At 39.3% G+C, this 20,102-nt stretch overlaps 1 protein-coding gene and 1 pseudogene across 1 annotated transcript in view; one reads left to right on the top strand and one right to left on the bottom strand.

Annotated features, from left to right (window-relative positions):
• LOC139961613 (putative N-acetylated-alpha-linked acidic dipeptidase) overlaps positions 1–20,102 on the top strand; it is a 44,411-nt gene that overhangs the window by 8,812 nt on the left and 15,497 nt on the right. Inside the window, exons 2-7 of the mRNA XM_071960935.1 lie at positions 5,612–5,774; positions 10,991–11,131; positions 11,492–11,614; positions 14,317–14,500; positions 16,103–16,193; positions 16,865–16,960. Of these exons, the coding sequence (XP_071817036.1) occupies positions 5,612–5,774; positions 10,991–11,131; positions 11,492–11,614; positions 14,317–14,500; positions 16,103–16,193; positions 16,865–16,960 (798 nt within the window). The remainder of the gene's footprint in view (positions 1–5,611; positions 5,775–10,990; positions 11,132–11,491; positions 11,615–14,316; positions 14,501–16,102; positions 16,194–16,864; positions 16,961–20,102) is intronic.
• LOC139962267 (U2 spliceosomal RNA) lies at positions 4,185–4,261 on the bottom strand (annotated as a pseudogene).

Below are 20,102 nucleotides of genomic sequence, written 5' to 3'. Positions count from 1 at the left end.
ACACATGCTTGCGAATGTGTATAAAATTATATGATATGTTTTTCGAAACAAATTTTTTTTTTTTTTTTAAAAACTAAAAAAAAACTGATAGAGAGTAAAGGTAACAACAAAGCAAGGAATGAAGAGAAAAACAATATTTCGATCGTTTGATAGTTGAGCCACCACATGTGTTCGTACTGTCATTTACACTGCAGGCTATAAAAAGATGGACACATTGTGACGGTTCTTATTTAAATCCATTTGTTAATTTTCATATCGCTTTATAAATCTGGCAACACTTTTATGCAGATAACATCGAAGCTCGGAGAAATGGGCAAAAGGGATAGGATAGTATGACATACATGTCAACGGTAATACCCATAAAGGCATACATGACCTGCATGATGCCGGTTGGTAATACCTATATATTTCATATAGTCCATTTGTGGTTGCGGGTTAAATCCGTCCACGGGAGCTGACAGCAATGCTAAACAGTAGTCGGCTCTAGTCTAGAAGGGTTATTCCACGGGAGGGGTAAGGGGACGGGTGGTACCAGGCAAGGGCGCCGTTTTGTTTTGAAAATTGGTGGGGACGTGACTATCTAAGCGGAGCGCGACCATGGGTTCGCGCGGAGCGTACCAGAATTTTTTTTGACAGATGTACCCCCCAGATTGCCGGAAATTGCATTTCCCAGACACAATTATGATCAAAAATGGGTCATTCATTTTAATATTTCACGGTTTTAAATGTTTCATGAAAAATAGTAACTAAAAAAATACAAGAATAAGAGTTACTGATGATGAATTTATCAAATACAAACATCATAATGAGCCGATATAAAACAAGAAATTAGTCCATCTTCACCTTCCTTCACCGCCCTTTGGGCAGTTGGGCGTGGGGTCCCATTAATATGTGCTGGGAGCTACACGCAAGTTGACGCAACAACAACAACATTGGAATACACAAACAAGACTGAACAGGGAGTCCTGCTGCCCCCCTGGTTCGACCGCTGGGTTCTGCATTAGCTAGCTCCCAGACAAACAGATAACAACAAATAAACAAAGCAGATGAAATAGAATATTGTGCTGGAGAAAGGCGAACAGGGTCAACTATAGGTATGATGAGCAGCATCAGTCGTTGGAGTGCAAAATCAGCCAGTGGAAGGGGAGGAAGTGGCAACTGTGAACTTAGGAAAACCGGTACGAAAGTAAATAAATATCGCTACTCTAAAAGTTTAGAGACCAGGTAAGGGGTGGCTATCCTACCACGCGGTATAGCAGGATATCATGGATAGTCGGACTTCCAAAATTCACTCAAAAGATGGTGGGGACATGGTATACCATGTCCCCACCTCTGAAATTTTTGGTGGGGACGCGTCCCCGTGTCCCTGCGGGAAACGGCGCCCCTGGTACCAGGTCGGGGGCAGTTCCCGGCTAACGTCAACCTATTCTGTGTTACTTAGTCTCTTGTTTTGTCGTTTGGCATGCATACAGCTGCTTCCATCTGTTGACAGATTCTTGTCTAACATTTCTTATTGCCTTTTATACTACTATATACTCTCTTTCTTGAATTTATCGTTTTTTTGTAAATACCTTTTTCCAACCTGAAGAAGATACACTGCAGTGCAGCTCCAAACGGGCATATTCGTACATACCTATAAAACACACATGTGAATAGATATTACCTAACAACCGGAACACAAGTTCTTCATGAAACTTCTTCGGCCCAGTTTTTTATTTTTGGTAAGGAACGGAAAGCCGTGGGGAAGGAGAAACAGGAGAGGGATTTTTTTAAGGGGAGTAATGTTTTCTCCTGTCAAATTCTCCTCCATCATGATTAAAATCGAGCCGGAAATACCCGTGAACTAATTGAAAGACATGCAGGCAACAAAATCAGTTATCAGCAAATCTAAATGGCATTGGCTTGGACTGAAATTGTAATCGAAACACATGAAACAATCGACGTATAAATAATTTTTTCATATGTTTCTTTGTCTTTTAACTATTCCAAGTTCTTGTAGCAAGAACGTGTGCCTTACTTGCAATATAAGATCTACATGTAATATGTGATCAACATATAAGATCTACATGTAATAATATTACCTCGAAGAGAAGTCCCTTCCCGGGCGATTTAATATATAGTTTTCTTCTTACATATTAGCATCTGTTGAACTCAACAAGGGAATGCCAGGAGGAAGCAGTTGATCTGTATAACCCTCTCCTATAGTGTCTAGTAATATCGAACCAATATAAGTACAACAGGTTACCGCTCTCATTTCACCAAATTAGCTGACATATGGTTGTAACTGCTTTATGAAGACTTGATGGAGACGCTTTTCTTCCCTTTAACCTCTGCAGACATTGATACAATAGTTTAGTAGTGATATAGCAGGCGCGGGCGGAGGATTTTTACAAAAGGACGGGTACCCTATGTGACCCAGGGGGCCAATAAACGATTTCCCTTGTAGGGGATTCTGGGTTGCCAAAATAACTTGGCGTGCAATGGTGCATTCTGAAGCATGTTTATGGGCCCTAAGTAAGGTCTTGAAAAGAGAGGGGGTGGGGTTTGTTTACCCACACACGGTGCACCCTGGATCTGCGTTTGTTATAACCTGTGTGTGTTTAAGCTTTAGAATGTAAATAAACTAGTCCACGGGGATAGGTCACATCCTTCAGGAACTAGGACAAGAACGTATTATAATGGAGACAGCTTTCAACTAATAATGAGACAATATATAGATGTTATCTCGGTAGGCTAATGCCAATGGCTCAATTTGTCGGAGGTTTCAATCTAAAAGGATTAATCAACTCCTTTATCAACGAGGGACTTCCTAACCGTCACAATATCGAAAAACACACGGATGTTTGAAAGTCATTTCATCGTGTACTGTATGTATTAACAATGTAACAATATAATATATCTATATATAAATAGGCCAATGAGCATAAAGTCATGATTCTACAATAACATGCGTTCATCCATCTTTACGGGGACACGACCGTACAGGGACTCGAATGTAGAGGAGGCTTTCATATAGGAATAGTGACGCAATGCAAAGCCTAAAAGAGTATATATATATATATATATAGCCTATATATATATATAGCCTATATATATATATATATATATATGTAACACTGCACGGTTCCAATCTCCTCATACATCGCGGAACTGCGACCATTTGATCTTGTAGTGCAGTATTTAGGGTATGTTCCAGAGGACATCTATAAGGGTGTACTGGGTCGTTAAAGGAGCATATTGCGTTAAATATCACCCCAAAGTGACGCCTGCATACCATTGATTAAACATGTACCAAACATATTCTGTGCGAAAAACGTCTCGAATTTTACAACATTTATCAAAAAGGATGAACATTATCCAATGATAACCACGCCTATAAACGTTCCCTATTTCATGCATATAGGTCACGTCGGTTTGCCTTCGTATTGAGCAATACCTGTGAAAATTGTTAGATTCCTGACCGTTCCATGAACTGTACCAGTGTTCGAATGATTTAATTTCAAAGAAATCATCCATGGCTAAAACCATCATTAGTTTACGGAAAATCAAAGCCCAAAGTCGGCCATGACTGACTATGCTACAACGTGCTGTCAATCACAAATCGGACGTGACAGCATATACCCACATGGACACTGATTGGTCAAATTGAACAACACGTTAAATTGACATTTTGAACGGAAACATTCGGAACATAACGTGGATTACCGGTATATCGCATGATGGCCTAACTGATGCCTTAGGACTATAGCATAAGTCAAGTCTATAATTAATTGTATATATACGCCTTGCAATTTGCCATATTGATTCGTTTCACGATCATCTAATACACCAACTATAACGTTACTCGTTAGTAATACTCTAACAGTATGCGTGCACAGGCTGCAGCTAATATACCTATATGGTTTGTCCGCGTTATAGGCTACCTAGCTCGTTCGTGTTTCCGAAAGCTTCAAAACGCGTAATGAGTATTCGTATAATACGTTATTATAAGAGCTTTGTTTTCTTCTGTTTGGAAGGTTTGATCGGTAGTTGTCGTTACGTGTAAAGGAAATTGCTAAAACACATAACTTGTTTTAAGGAAAAGTCGCCCAGGAAAGAAACTGGGCACGAAACCAAACTACCAAACGACTGATCCGCTCTCAAACCCAGTCCCCTTGCATCGGGACTGTGACTGTGTGATCATCGTCGGGTGTGCATCACCATTCCCCTCGAAAGGGAACAGATACTACACATGATCTTAGCCAAAAAGCCGAGAAGCGATGCCACATGACTTAGTTACATGTAGTAGTATAGGCCTTCTACATTAATGTACGTGTAAAATCAGCGAAAATGGGCGGTTTGTTATCATGATTGTCGGACGTCACGTCATAGAGATGATTTGATTGGTCGGTTCTAAAATATGAGTAAGAAAGGTGTGGTATGCATGCTACATGCACAATTGTTTGGGCCAACAAAATTGTAATTTTTTACGAAAAGGTTCTTTACTCCTAAGTTAATTAGTGTTCGCCGAGTAAAAATTCTATCACAGTAATCTCTCTTTCATCAATCGCAAGGCTTACATGTGTTTGAATGTATAAGTGACAACGGAATGCTAACAATTCCAAATAAACGCATTGTGGACCTTTAGTCGATACCGGTTCAATGATCCAAACAGGCGGATATGGGAACTTGACGCAACTACAGCAGGGCTTGGCGGTTCCGATAAAACAATGGTTACAATATCCACATTCCTGGATGAAACTCTCAAGACCTAGATGACATCGGCATCTTCGATACCACTTTTTGGCCGCACTAGAGAAGTCGCGAAGGTTTAGTGGTGGGAGTGGGCATTCCCCAGTTTTAACTTCAAAAGTGCCCCTTTTGTTCACGAAAAGCCTTACCCTTTTCACCTATTGTAATGTAAAAGTGCCCCTTTGTTAGTTCAGAAAGTAACATGAAGCTGTTATTAGGAAATGCAGTTTTGTTACTAAAATAAAAGAATAAAAGTAGGCCTACAGTAAATTAAAAAGTGCCGTAAGTTGGTGATAAAACATTGGAATTTGTGGTTCAGAATGCAAAGATGATCCATCTTTTCGAGACGTTTTTAGAGGTGAATTTGCGGTTTGCTTCCTCAAATCAAATTCCCACGTCCCACTGCACTTCGGCGTTTGTTCCCCCCCCCTCACCCCCAGTCCACCCCTCCAGTTGAACCCCTTCCGTAGGTTATCTTATCTGTCTTTAGTCGGTCAAGTATGATGACATCAGACTTTGGATAAATGCAACTCCAAAAAATAAATGCAAGTGTAATTGTCAATTCAATGTTATACTGTATAGTGCAGAAACGGTTCAAATTGTATAGCTCGTATATATCAATTGCATATAGTACTCGCCATATATTTGACTGAATTATGCTGAGTGGTCATGCATGTGGTTTAAGTTTAGATGATTTAAGTATGCTATTAAGTACCGGTATACTAACAAGTTACCCGCCGCGCTATGTTTACTATTTCGATATAACTGATTTAGGTTGAGTGACCTGTAGCTGATTTACTCACATAAATGTTCACTCAGCAGGGGGAAAATTATCAATTTATTATTATAATGATTATAATTATTACTTATTTCTTTATAGACATCTCACAAGGATAACTCACGTAGGTGGAACACCCGGCGAGGAAGAACTCGGAACTTGGATTTATAACAAATGGAAGAAGGGAGGGTTCGATAAAGTAGAGCAGAAGGGATACGACGCACTTTTATCGTATCCCTCTGAGAAGGAGAATGAACGAAACAAGGTAAGTAGTGAACAGTGAAGATTAAACTTCACAGACAACTTTACTCTCAGATGACGTGTTCTCGTGTTTTCAATTAGTATATTTCATTGTTATAGAGAAACGATGGATAACCATACCTGACGATGGAGGTAAGAGGGGAGGGGGGGGGCAGGAGAGGATGTGGTGGCCTGGTGTGAATTTGAGGCCCCATGTTAATGAGGTATAGATAAAAGTGTATATTCATTTACATGGTCCCGGTGACATTATTGTATATCTCAGCGCACCTATAAATATATATATATATATAGACAAATGGACAACCGTACCTATTACACCCATTTAATCACGCAGACCATCCGCAGAACAGATTCTATAACAAAAACCCATTTTTTCGTCTTATGACTTTCCTCAATATATTACCCCATATATAGTCGAAGGTACACATCGTTAAGGAAAAATCATTTTCGTGACTCCTATAGCAATTTTAAATGATGCTAACATTGTTGGGGTAATATGCTGATTTAATTTATGTGAGGAACTGTTGGCGTTCCATAGTAAAAAGAACGGAAGAAGAACACCGTACCCAATTTACGAGTAAATCCTTCAACGATCCGACCAGTTGGGACATTTTTCTCACGACCTTTGCAGGAAGCTGCCCTTTAGTATACACGCCATTAAATGTATAAAGCAGTGCTTACTTTTTCTTCTTTCAAAGTCTTCTAATCCTGGCAAGTTTGGCCAAATGTTATAATGTGTATCATGGTTTTGCCTCCAACTTTTAAACATGGTAAAAAATTGTATTTCCTGATATTAATTATTCCAGGATATCAAATTTACGCTGTTACATATCGTGAGTGAAAATGCATGTGAAAATGTCAGTAAAAAGCGATACTGTAATAGTTGGTTTAATTAGTGACCAGTCTCTGGTCTAGCATATTGGGATATGAGAGATCGGGTTGGGGGGGGGGGTAGAAATAGGGATGGGAGAAGACGGTGGGGGTGCTGAGATTTTGCCACGCTATTTAACAAGTCTGTGGCCTATGTTCTGCGATTCCATATATAATGACTGTATGTGGTGCTCAAGAGGCGATAAGTCCAGTTGACCCTTCGCGGGGCAGGTTGGAATTCTCTGGCAGGCCGAATTTGCGGGCAGACGAGACAACAATTATGAACGGTGCCCCTGTATGGATATTATGATAGACTCAGAGTTAGAGAAAGAGAGGGAACATGCTTTGAGAATGGCAGTCAAATGCTGGTTGGATTTTGGCTATTCAGTGTGATCAACATCTTACTTTCTGGCCGCACATTCGTGCTGCAGAACTGAAGACTATTCCATTGAACTGTGAAACACAAAACTTCATCGGATGACATTCATCAAACTGCATGATACTAAGTATATAGAAGATAGATTGGTATTTTGTTTTCACGTTGGCCCTTAAAGCGAAGAAGCAAATCCAATCAGCATCAGTTCGTGATGTAATAAAGATATCGTAAAATGAACAACTGTACAAGAACAGTCGAAACAGCTAAGAATAATTCGACCCCGATTGGGAGACATAATTTTTTAAGTGTTCCTTCATACAGGGTTGAAGACTTGAGCAAGTCTAAACGTGATACCTCAGTGCCACCGTACTAGGGTTTGAAATTTTGGTTACTTGCCGTAGATAGGCAAGAAACCAAGTATATGTGTGTATGGGTGTGTTTGTTTATAGGTTATGTGCATGTGTTTTTGTTTTATATTTATATTTATATTTATATATGAAGCCATAACTTGAAAACAGCTTATCGCAAGATGAGAAAGTGTTCAAATGTGTGGGCAATCGTATCTACCATGAAGGAATAGATAGGTTTTGCTTCCAAAAACCAAACTTCGACCGTCGCTTTGGTTGATACTATATGTTTCAAACTGAGTGATATTTGCAGACGACATTTTTTAAGCTATAATCGATACCCCAAAATTATGAGTCCATGAGTATATAATAGAATGTTTATATGGCATTACAACACGTAAACGTGTTTACAAGACCCCTCGCAGTTCATCTCGAATGTGTCGAAGGGCCTAAACATTTCAAGGACATACACTATCTGAAGTTCTGCAGGTGTATACACTCTCACAACGTGAACTGTTAGTGCAGTGCTATGCTGGCTGGCTAGCTTTATGCTCTGTTTTGTTTGTAATTAACCTAAGCCTCTTCCTAGGCCTCATTAATCGTTGAACCAGACTAAGAAGTTATCTGCAGATACAGCGTTGAAGTATAATTGGTGCTCACGACACCACTGGAATGTCAGAATAAATGTTCATGTCCCTCGGATGACAGCGATCGGATGTTGGTATTTATGATGGAAGCCTGGATACTAACAAGATTAAACGCTAAGGAGGAGACCATTTTAATGAATAGCATTGTTGCAAATTATTGCTAGAGGACGTCGATCAAGCCTGCATGCGACATATGCTTTCGTACTTTTTATACACTGCTTGTTGCTGAGAACCAGACGTCAATAGTGCGTTCTGAGGAATATATATGAAACAAATTAGGCCTATAATAAGGTTTGACCACAAGTTTGCTCATAAATCATTTTGAGTTTTGGGTGAATTTTGAAAAGAATGGTTGTGGGTTTATATCCCTCATCCGCGCCTGATATTGACCTGGGCCGGAGGAGCATGGTCTCATGCATTTGTCCATGACTGAATAAAATAATCAGGTGACTATGATCTCATATCACGTGATTAACAATAATGTTAGGTTTGTAACATCCTGTGTGTTTGGCTGTCCGGCGACCACAGGAACTACAATGTCAAACACTAAATTAGCAGTTGGCATTTGTCATTTATTCGGTAATTAACTATATCCCTATTTGTTTACAATTATTGTTTCATTAATCAAAAGTAGTAGATTGAAATCAAAATCGTTGTAAATCATTGCAAATGAACATTTTAAGACCATTTTATCCCACAGATTTTCACCATTCTTCTCACTGTTTGATGATGTAAATTACATTAGTGTCTTGTCAAAATGGTGGTTATGTTTATTAATGTCATAAGAGGTTAAAAGCCTATCTAATTTAGTGTCTATAGCTTTGTTTATATTGAATTCACTTGTTGATTTTGTTACATCAGTGGTAAGCATTACATGACTGTTTGCTTAATACATTACTGTGTGATACAACTGACAAGTCGACATTGACAAGGCAGTAATCCGAAGTGAAACGTCCACACGGAAGTGGGTAACCGGAAGTATCTATTATAGTTATCCCTCCCAAATCTCAAAGCTGTGTCGAGGGTCCTGATACCAACCCCAACCTACTATTCACCGGCATGTAACTTGTATCGTGACGTTGTAAGTTAGTATCGAATTTTGCATTTTCATATACCACGTCCCTTAAAATTGAAGCATTGATGAAGGACAAACTTGGTGCACCGTTTAGCAGTACTTGTTCCTCCAAACTTTAGCAACCAATCAAAATACCATACACACATTTGTCGAGTGTGAGGTTTTTCCAGTTAGTATATAACGCTTCGAATTCCACAGTGTCTAATGACGTGATGACAGAACCACATGGCATATTAAAACGAGTTAATTTGTCTCTTAGGGAACAGTAAATCAATAGTACAGATATGCACAAGTACAAACCGTTACTTCTCAACTAAGAGTAAAAAAAAGAAGAAATTGGGCCGCCGCTGAAATAAATCATGTGATTCCTTTCAACCCAAAGAAGTGATAACAACATTCCTTGTATGTGAATTTTAATGTGTATTATATCTTCAAACACAAACCGCTATGTGGTTATCGGTCTCTGTTAAGTAGTTCCTTGTGATTTCTAGTACTATATGATATGAAAACATGGATGTGAAAATGAATCACGTGACTAATTAGAAACAGTTAGGTGAATTTCCCTCACGCTGTGACATTTGTTCCAATAGTCACGCTCGCTTCCGGGCTGGTTGCTTCAAGGAACATGTATATATGTTAAACTGTCCTTCAACCCAACATTTATGAACTTGAAAATCAAACTTACCAACTTTGTAAATGTCGTTTGGTCGCGTTTGTAACAACGATTATTTGTAAAGGTTGACTGCCAAGGTACAAAAAGTCCCATTAAAAGAGAAATAATTATTACTTAATATAAAACGTAAAATGGGACCAAGATCATCAGCTAAAGTGAGGTTGGTGTCATACTCACGAAGAAAATTTTGACAAGCGATAATTCCCTCGTCATGAGGGATATTAGTGTACAAAGAGGATACGTCCATAGTAACAAATAAGGAATTAATCGGTAACGCCTGAATAGTGTTAAGAATTCTCCAAAAATGAGTAGTGTCCTGAAAGATGCTCAGTAAGCGTACCAATTCCTGAAATAATAGGTCGGCAAGCTGAAGTGGGAATAGTTTGAGTGCCCTGGCTAGTTTACAAATGTCTGAACGGCTGATATTCTCAGGGTCAGAAGGGGTCACTACGGGTAGTGCTTGTTGAGCGTCTGCTATTAATTTAGGAAGTTTGTGGACTTTGGGTAAAGTATAGAACGTACCCAACGATGGGTGCTTAGGTGTGAGTTCTACTATCTTGGTCGCTACGTGTTCTGGTAGTGATTGACATAACTCGTCGATTTTGGGGTGGAAGAGTCTAGAAGGGTCCTCCGGCAATGAAAGCTTACAGAACCTGGTACCAGACAATGCCACAAATATATCTTTTTTTTAATGAAAGTAGAAAAAGGAAACCTGTAGTTCTGTAACTGATATCAATCTCTGTCATATATGCCTCTTTAGTGTGATTTTAATTTATTATGATATGTTTTTTATAACAAAAAAGAATTAATATAAACAAAATAATTCGTGATACAAAAAAAAAACAGTATTCGAGATATCTCAAAACGACAAATGAAACTTATCTAATATTGATAAGTTATTTATCATGTGCAATGTTATTTACAAATTTAAATCCACATTATTCATAGATAAAGAGGAGGAATGATTGACACAATTATCATCTCTTGATGAGGAAATATTTTTTGGAAACTATTGAAGTTTGGACATCTGTGACCATTATTTGGCTTTCTAACATATTTGGATTAAAATATTGGTGATCCGGCCGGTGGTGCAACCTTTCGCAGATGAAGAAAACAACAAAATCTGTTCTTTTCTCACCGATTTCGTAATTGAACCCTTGGAATAACCGACACACTGTCAATTGCATTATCGGCATACGTTTTGCTGTTCTCCATTTTCTCTTTTTACAAAGGTAGAAGTCGTGGAGATGGACGAAGAACGAGATGAATACGTTACTATCTTCGAATCACAACCAGAAACCCTGGATCCCACCGTGAAAGATGAAAATATTATGCAGGCATTCATTGCGTATGCAAAGGCAGGAGTGGTTACGGTACGTATACATACATACACACACACGCACATACGTACATATAGCTATATATCATTTCGAGGACGTAAATTTCTGTCAGGCACGGCACCTCAATTTGAGGACCCCTCAGAATTGCTGTGTGTATAAACACTGTGTGTGCGCATCTCGCTCGAGCGGGAGGAGAAAGTGAATTGAAGCAGAACAATGGATTGAGATGGAGGGGGGTGGGGATGGGTGCATGGATGTGGTTGACGGATGAAATATATGCAGGAGGGGACGGGTGGGTGATTGAAATGCTCCCTGTCGCATAACTGATGTATGTGTCATTATTTTTCTATTTGTTGACACTCATCTAACGCTGATCTTGTTTCTGTTGATCAGGGTGATTTGGTATATGTCAACTATTGTCGAGTTGAGGACTTCGTACAGCTGCTATACGAGAATGTCACAGTGGAGGGAAACATCGCCATTTGCCGCTACGAGAAAATTTACAGAGGCGACAAGGTGAGGATGAAAGTACCATTTGAATTAGGTCAAGGATACATCATGATGGGAAACCAGCGGTGGGCAACATTACTTAAAATACAAGAAGAGATCAAACTAGAGGCGAATGTATAGGGCCAATCTTTACGTAGCATGCGACAAAATTGTCTCGTCAAAAGGTCGGCACACCTTTTATACAGTGATTGTATGAGAAAGTTTTTGAATTTCGACTACATACCCGAAGTTTTTAATGCCGCAATGATATAGAGTCCTTGGTTGGAAAGGTTCACGGTGGAGGTGATATGGAACGCCAAAATGCTCACCAAACAAGGGCAAACAATATATATGTCCATGTTCTAAACGATAATGCTCATATGGATGATATTAAATGATGTGTTCAATGTATACATATATGTAACAGCTGTCAAAGGAGAAAATGTACGTGACATTTATTAGAGGTGATTTTACGCATTTGACAAAAGTCGGACGGCAGGATTGTATTTGGTGAGGTATTTTGGCGCGCATATCAGAGAGCACCGATAGGTTCACAAACATATGAAGAATAATGTGTTTTATATGGTTGTGTAACTGACACTTAACAACATCACCATAAAAATATGTTTACATCAGCTACATGTTAGCTTAGATTATGGATGTATCGTTTAGAACTTAAATATGTATCTCAGAACATCACCATATCCGGTGATCATTTTGGCGTTCCATACAGTTGACCGCGCCATATAGTCATTGCACTTGTGTAAAGTCAGTGTGAATGCCACTCTGTCTCCGTTTAATTGAATATGACAGATTGAATATTCAGGCTGGATGCAAACTTCTCAATCCAACCGATTGAAATAATAGATAGAAACAGTGTGATTTTGCCAGGCAGGGTATATTGGTTTTCATTTTTATTTTATTTATACCTGGCTTGGAACAGCATTGTGACCTCAGAGGAATTGAAAATAGAGCTCTAGAATTACAATGTAAGGTAAAGACTGAATTTTTCAATCAAACCATGCAAGAAAGCTTTCGATATATGGAGTAGCAATTCCTTCTTCCTCAAACGCTCCAATTTCATCGGAGAAGTTAGCACTGTACAAGGTTTATTCACCATCCGAGATGTCATTCGTGAAAAAGCTTGCTGTAAACGAAACACTGCTTTGGCCTATTCCACGGTTATTTTAGGGGGTTTTGTGTCGTTGAAGCTATCAACAGCCTAAAACTGGAATTACTGGGATATCAAATACAAGGGTATTTGGTACCAAATCTGCACCTGGAATTAAAGACTTCTTCTGTTAAATTAATTAAATAAACAATTCCGTGTCCCCTTGATCTGAAATTAACACACAATGTTAAAATATTACGAATAAGAAGATAGTAACCCCCTCCATAATAATGGACGGTGCCAAAAACGCCATGTCCGCATTGCAATTAAAACCTCAACAACAAACGCGGAATTTAGTCCCACATTTTGGACGTCTTGAAAATGATGTTTTAATACAATTAGAACGTTTACTAACTTAACTTATATTCTGTAACATATAACGTCCTCTTACATCTTTTTGCGTTTAATATCAGGTAAAATTGAGAGAAAAACGTTTGGATCAAGTTTTGCGTACTTGCCAGTACATATATGTGTAGAAGCAATATGAGACAAAATAAATAGCTCAAGATTCTACATGCAAATTTTACAAGGCCTTTTATTGGATACTGCAATTTACGAAGCTAAATTTGATCCAATCGGCTTGGATTTTATATCAATGAAGAGGGAATTGTTGTATTCTGACGTATGAATCCGAGAGTAGGAAACATTGCTTTTGAAAAGAGGAGTAATCCTGCTTTTGATGACCGGTTTATGGTACATTGTGTAATTGTATTTGTACGAAAAAAGATTAACATTGTCAGGTGTCTTTCATCCTCTTTAAATGAAAATATACGAGCGTATACCCAGTCTTCCTCGCAACTTAAAGGTAGACAGTGGTTGACAAGATGGATTTATTTATCACTGGAAGAAAGGACTAGGAATTTAATCGAGTGGATAACAGCCGGAGATATGGCAAATTGAAAGAATACCCAGCTCCACAGTGTAAAACATAGAGCACAGTTTGAGTGTTTTAGGTTCCGATGCTCTACATGCATCGGAACCTATATGCAGTCAAGTTGGCGTATGTGTGTATGTGTGTATGGGTCTCTCTCTCTCTGTATGTGCCGTCCTAGCTTGAGGTCTCTAGTACATAATGAAAAAGCAGAACAATCGTAAAGTTCATGACCACCCCCCCCCCAAAAAAAAAAGCCCACCACAGCATTTGTACTTGTAGATCTATATAACAGAGCAGAAAGCTAAAGAGTTTAAATTCTCAATTCCACAAAGAAGAGCTTTTGAATAAATTGGATGACACAACTACTAATTGTTATCGTAGCCTCCTATGAGAATGATGGACAAGATAAAAACTGCCGAGGTTTGTCATTAGTCTATATCTGAAATCAAAACTTGTATTCTGACAAGAACTTGCAATGTAAACGTCGGTCATGTCTAATGATGGGAAAAAATTCACAAACGCAAACTTTTACATATTTTTTTCTGTTATTTTTTTCATTCATCGTTGGGAAGAGAAAGTTTATTGATTCGTGAAATGAACTGGGGTAGAAAGTTCACTCACGGAAACGCTCGCTAAACAGCTGTCGGTATGATTTTTTTAAATATTTTCTGATTTGCTTAACAGGCCAAGAATGCAGCCCGATTCGGTGCTGTTGGGCTGATTCTCTACACGGAACCGAATTTTTTAGCTCAGGTATATGGTTTCCCAACTTATCCTGACGGTATCTATCTCCCTGATACCGGTATTCAAAGAGGGAGCATTGCCCTAGAAAACGGTGATCCACAGACACCCGGCTACCCTGCGTCTGGTAAGTACACACATCAGTTCATTGGTGTATATGATTATGAAAAGGTGTCGTAAATATACCGATATAATGAAAAACACAACAATAATAAATTATAGCGCTTTACATGGAAGCATATCACTTAACATGGGACTAAGAAGTACAACAATTTAAGACACATGTATACAGAGTAATAAAAGGAATGAAGTATTCGCAGCAAAGTCAGAAAAATCAATCGATAAACCAGTAATTTTCTATATCCAGACACTGGGACGCATATCGTCATCTTTCATTTGGATGTAGTGTTCTTCAACCATCACTGTGGCGATAGAAGTGGTCTGAGTGTTCGTAATGAATCTATTCCCCTGCATTTATTGATTACGCCTGTGCAAGAGGGGGGGGTTGAGGGTGGGGTGGAGGGGGATGCTTGGTAGCAATTTGAAAACTTTAAACCGATTGAAGCTACACATAATGCTATAAAGACATAACCCATAACAACATGACAATCATTTTATGTAATACCACGTCATCGTAAAAAGTCAACTTTGCCAGGTAAGTTATCCCATATCGGAATGTGACGTCAAATCAAAATTAAAGATGGATTGTCGCCTGATGTTGTGATATCTTGATGCCGATCAGGCTAAGAGCATGTCATGATTCAACTGCGCATGCGCATGTCGTACTTATGGTATATGTCAACGGTATCACTTTAGCACAAACTTATATCACGAAGGCCAGTGTATCCATGTCGTGCCCCTTTAATATCATCTTGTAGAGCAGGGGTTCCCTAACTGGGGTGTATGAACCTCCAGGGGGTGCGTGAGTCCATCCCAGGGGGTTCGTGAGACGTTTCTGAAAGTCAAAACTAGAGTAATTTTTGTTGAACTAAAATTTGATATATCATTTAATTTAGTAATGTACAAAAGTCGTACCTCTCGACAAACTCTACAATATTACACTATGAGCTTGATCTTTTACGAAGCACTGTTATGCGTATTATAGTATAATAATGACTCAGATCGTGTCTCGAAAAGTTGGGGGTTTGTGGACAACTCTGACATCCACAGAGGGTTCTTGGGAAAAAAGTTAAGGAAACCTTGTTGTAGAGGATCTGTAGACTGACGGTTTTGTGTTTGTGGTGAGTGATTTGTGTGACCTTTATACCCGACTTCAAATCTTCAATGATATAACCCGACGGAAATACTCGTAACGTCCGTATAGGCGACAGTCGGTGTGTTTTCTATATACGGATTCACGTTTGCGCTTACGAAGTATTGAAATCATAACCATAAATCATAAAGTGTATTGAACACACCCGGAGCTATACCCAGCATGGACAGGTTTGCGAACCTTATATATCTCTTTATGATCTATATTTACTATTTCACGAAACGGGTTGAATTGAAATAATACTCATAATTCGACGACATTATCTTCAAAATGAAAGCAGCTGCTTGAGAAGATGTTGATAAAGATGTTGATGCTGTTCGATACTACTGCTTCAAAGATATAGATATACAGACATACATACAGAGATCGAGATGTGGAGAAAGGTGGAGAGAGAATGCCAATTCGAAAATTTTGAGATGTACAATGACTATTTGTTATTCCTTTCTTTATATGTAGAGGGTATCTATCGTACCCCTGAAGAGGACCTGGAGTTACCCACCATCCCAGTACAATGCATCTCAATACGAGATGCCCGTTACCTCTTAATGTAGGTATAAATTAGATCTATCGTACAGGGCTAAACAAAGTTGAGGTCAAAAATACTCTTGGATTTTTGTGTGAGGTTGAAGGAGGGGGAGGGGGAGGGGAGGGGGAGGGGGTGGGAGGGGGATGGGAGGGAGGGGGAGGTGTACACCCGTAGGAGTGGTCTAATTCTTCCCTTAGATATAAAAACCTCGGACTGGACCACCCCCCCTGCAGACTGACATTCACACCACACCCTCCTCTGTGCACCCCACTGACCGTGACATGTACGTCGATTTTTATGATTGCAGTTATGCTACCAATGCAAATGTATTTTGGTCGTGTGCCTGGAATAACTTGCTCGCTTATACGACGAACATGGTAAATGTGATAACAATTAATGATGTGGGCCCCTCCCCCCCCCAAAAAAAATATGTATATATATATATATATATATATATATATATATATATATATATATATATATATATATATATATATATATATATTTATATATATATATATATATATATATATATATATATATATATATATATATATATATATATATATTTGGTAACTTTTCGTTTACCTTGCCCAGTTTGTGACGTATATAAAGGTAACCTCTGGATTTTGAACAGGGGCCTACTAACCTTTACAACAATATGTAAGTATTTTAATTTATTTTCTTTACAGGCGTATGAGAGGTGAACCCATTGAGTATCCCCAGTGGCGTGGGTACCTAATGAATGTCACTTACAGATACGGTCCAGGCTTTGTAAATTCTACTGAGTAAGTAGTCAACGCTTATACGGACTCACTGATTACCCTACCCCACCCCCGCTCCATTCCACCTTACCCCCTACCGAAATGCTGTGTTATTATGACAACTCAGTGACGGTTTTCCTTTTGAGTACGAAAATAAGTTTTTATGTTATAGTTGAAGCCGAATAACCAGTGCTATGATCGAGTGGTTAAAGGCGGTATAGCAGCAAACGGCATTATAAAACCTAACATTTGGCAGTTAATGTGCTACAGTCCTGGCCAGAACCGTATACGGCTCTGGTCCTGTCCTGCTTACACCGCCGTCTTCAATTTGCGCAGTGGTCTGAATATGTGTTAATATGCACAGCTGTTGTAACTGTAAACATTTAAGTGATGCATGGTGATCCTTAGTGCTATCAGCTAAAAAGAGGATAAACCTTAGGGCATCATCATAATGGGTTAAGTACGGTCTTCGCGCTTACACCGGAGGGACCAAAACACAGATGCGATGGGGGGGGGAGGGGGATAGGATAGGGTAGGGGTGAGAGTAATACGTAGTGATGTTGAAATTGCTATATGTGGCGGCACCACGCCCAAGTGAGTTAATTATTGCTTTAAAACGTATTGGTGTCATGCCCCTCCCCTGCCACGGGCATGTTTCGGGTGCCCTGTTACTAAACACCTACTTATCAAATCAAGGCCATATCTGCATCAGCATATTGTGCCCTGAAACAATCAATCAATTAATATCCTGCCCCTCCCCCCCTTAATTAACAGTGTTTCAAACTTTTTCAGACTAGTCGCTATAACTCTTAACCGTTGGCCTGAAAATGAATGATATCGGAGTGAACATTTTCAATCCTTAGACTATACTGCCAGTGAAATGAAAAGATATATCAGTACAGTGTTGAACATACTGGTTGTATAATGTAGTTCTCTTGATTTGCCCTCCCCCTTTGAAAGGAGGTCTTACAATGTAGTGCGAGTGTCATGTGGTCATGAATTTATGGTAGGGCGACGAAATCAACCAACCCTACATGCGGATAATCATACCAAAGGGAATTAAATTCATACCTAAGTTCTCGTTCATGGAGCCTCACACACGCACCTCGCACCTGTCACGACAATGTTGCTGCCAATGTCATAATTGCGTTCAATTTACTTGTGACATCATATCCGCGGGAAACGCAGTGCCAATTAGCCTATAATATATCACGACGCGTTCTTTCAGTTTTTTGTGCTGTATAGGCCCATAGTAACAGTCTTGTTTTTAACACAGAGCATTCGGGCTATAGGTTAGGCCTTACACCCTAGTTACTCATTGATAATGCTAATCATGTTCGTATTGATTGGGAAATGAAGTTTAGCAATGAGGCCCAGACAAATTTAGCAGCTTTAAAAGACCCACTTACCACAGTAGAAAAGAACAGAAAGCAGAAAATAAAACAGATAAAATGCGTCTTACTCAGACAAATTCAGGGACAATTATCAAAAAAACATTTCCTTTTTTCAGAAGGTTATTGCTCAGTTTGACGTCATATAAATGAGAGAAAGAATTAGTTTGGAAGAGGGAGAAAGTATGTCTGTGTGTGTACGTGAGTGAATAGATAGAAATATCCACCCCCTCACCTCCCCCGCCTCCTATTCCCCTCCGACCCCATCTCATCTCTCAGCTCAGTCGACACATACGCAGTCACACACTCCATGCATGATTTTGGATTCAAAGGTTACCCTCGCACCCACTCATTTCTTAGAGAAAAATGTACGCTAATAGAGCGACCTGTCCATTTTCCATACATATATGATAGTTAATTGCGTAGGCTATATGACAAGTTATTAACTTGATACTGATAGGCTATGATTTTGTCGGAGTGTCGTTGCACGTCCGTGACCTAACGTTAGCTAACACACAAAGGCTGTCACTCATTACCGATCTGTATACTAGTGTTTGTAGTTTATATGATATTTATAATAGGTTATGCTAAATCTCCATTCCCTGCCCACTCCCCCTTTCTGTAAGCCAAGTACTCCCACTGGATATGATAATGCCGTCATAAAATATGACAAAGAATATTACGTATCTGCGTATAATATTTACTTACAACTTTGATCCACCTTTTAACTTAGTCCGAAATAAAAGTAAATGAAATTGACAACCAATAAATCATCAATGAAACTTTTCTTCTACGAATGTCAATCTTTTTATAGACGGTGTACCCAAACTTGTTAAAAGTCACTTATGCGAAATTGGTGGGTGGAGGGGAGTGAGGGGGTGTTGGGAGGGCGTGGGCGGTAGCATGTAATCCCTGTCTATATAGCGGACGACTCCCTCAGTATTTACGCCATTTTCCTTTCTTTTGAACATTCCTTTCAATGTTTTGCGACAATCGTCTCGCAGGATGAATGTTAATACATGTGTTCTAGAGTAGTAAAGTTTTTTACCACATGGACCGGTAAGAAAGCACACACCGGAACGCTAATAAGCTCCGGAGGGAGTCATTGTAGGAGATATAAGCTTTCCCATGCAGTCTTACCAAAGTAATTTGTCTCCAAAATGTTACGAGGACCGGGTGTATTTTTTCCCTCTCTGGTAAGTCCAAACGTCAACAATATACTGTAAGATATTCTCTATAATTGTTGACGAGAACAGGTCGCCAATAAATCTAAACAAACTTTTCTCAGAGGAATCATAACCTGTACACTAGAAATTGATGGCTCTCTATCTCTGGATGATATCTACCTTCCCGTCTCCAAATATATGAGAATAGACTGTACATATTATCTATGCGTTTACTATATATAGACCTATAGCTCGTTAGTGTTACCTTACCACGCTGCCTAGCACCCCACTCTCTGTATCCTCCCCCCTGTTCCCTGCACACTCTCTCCCAAGCGAAGCCAGGGGCGAGGAGGGGGAGGGGTGGTGGGAATGAGGGCGTCTCCTTCCCAAAATCAAAGAAAAAAGACAGAGAGAGGAAGAGGTGGAGCGAGGAGAATTTGGAGAACAACGTAGAGAGATCTCACATAAAGTTTCAGAAGTGTGGAAATTGGAATCTCTCATTCCCATTTATGACTATACCATCTCATATCATTTATGATTCAATCGCAACTCATGTATGACTAAAATAGATTCCATGGGCATAAAATAGATTTGTTAGGCATAGCGGTA

Source organism: Apostichopus japonicus, chromosome 20, assembly GCF_037975245.1.
Source record: "Apostichopus japonicus isolate 1M-3 chromosome 20, ASM3797524v1, whole genome shotgun sequence".
NCBI classification, from domain to species: domain Eukaryota; kingdom Metazoa; phylum Echinodermata; class Holothuroidea; order Aspidochirotida; family Stichopodidae; genus Apostichopus; species Apostichopus japonicus.
Note: the sequence above shows the minus strand (reverse complement) of the source record. Positions and strands in the feature narration are given on the sequence as shown.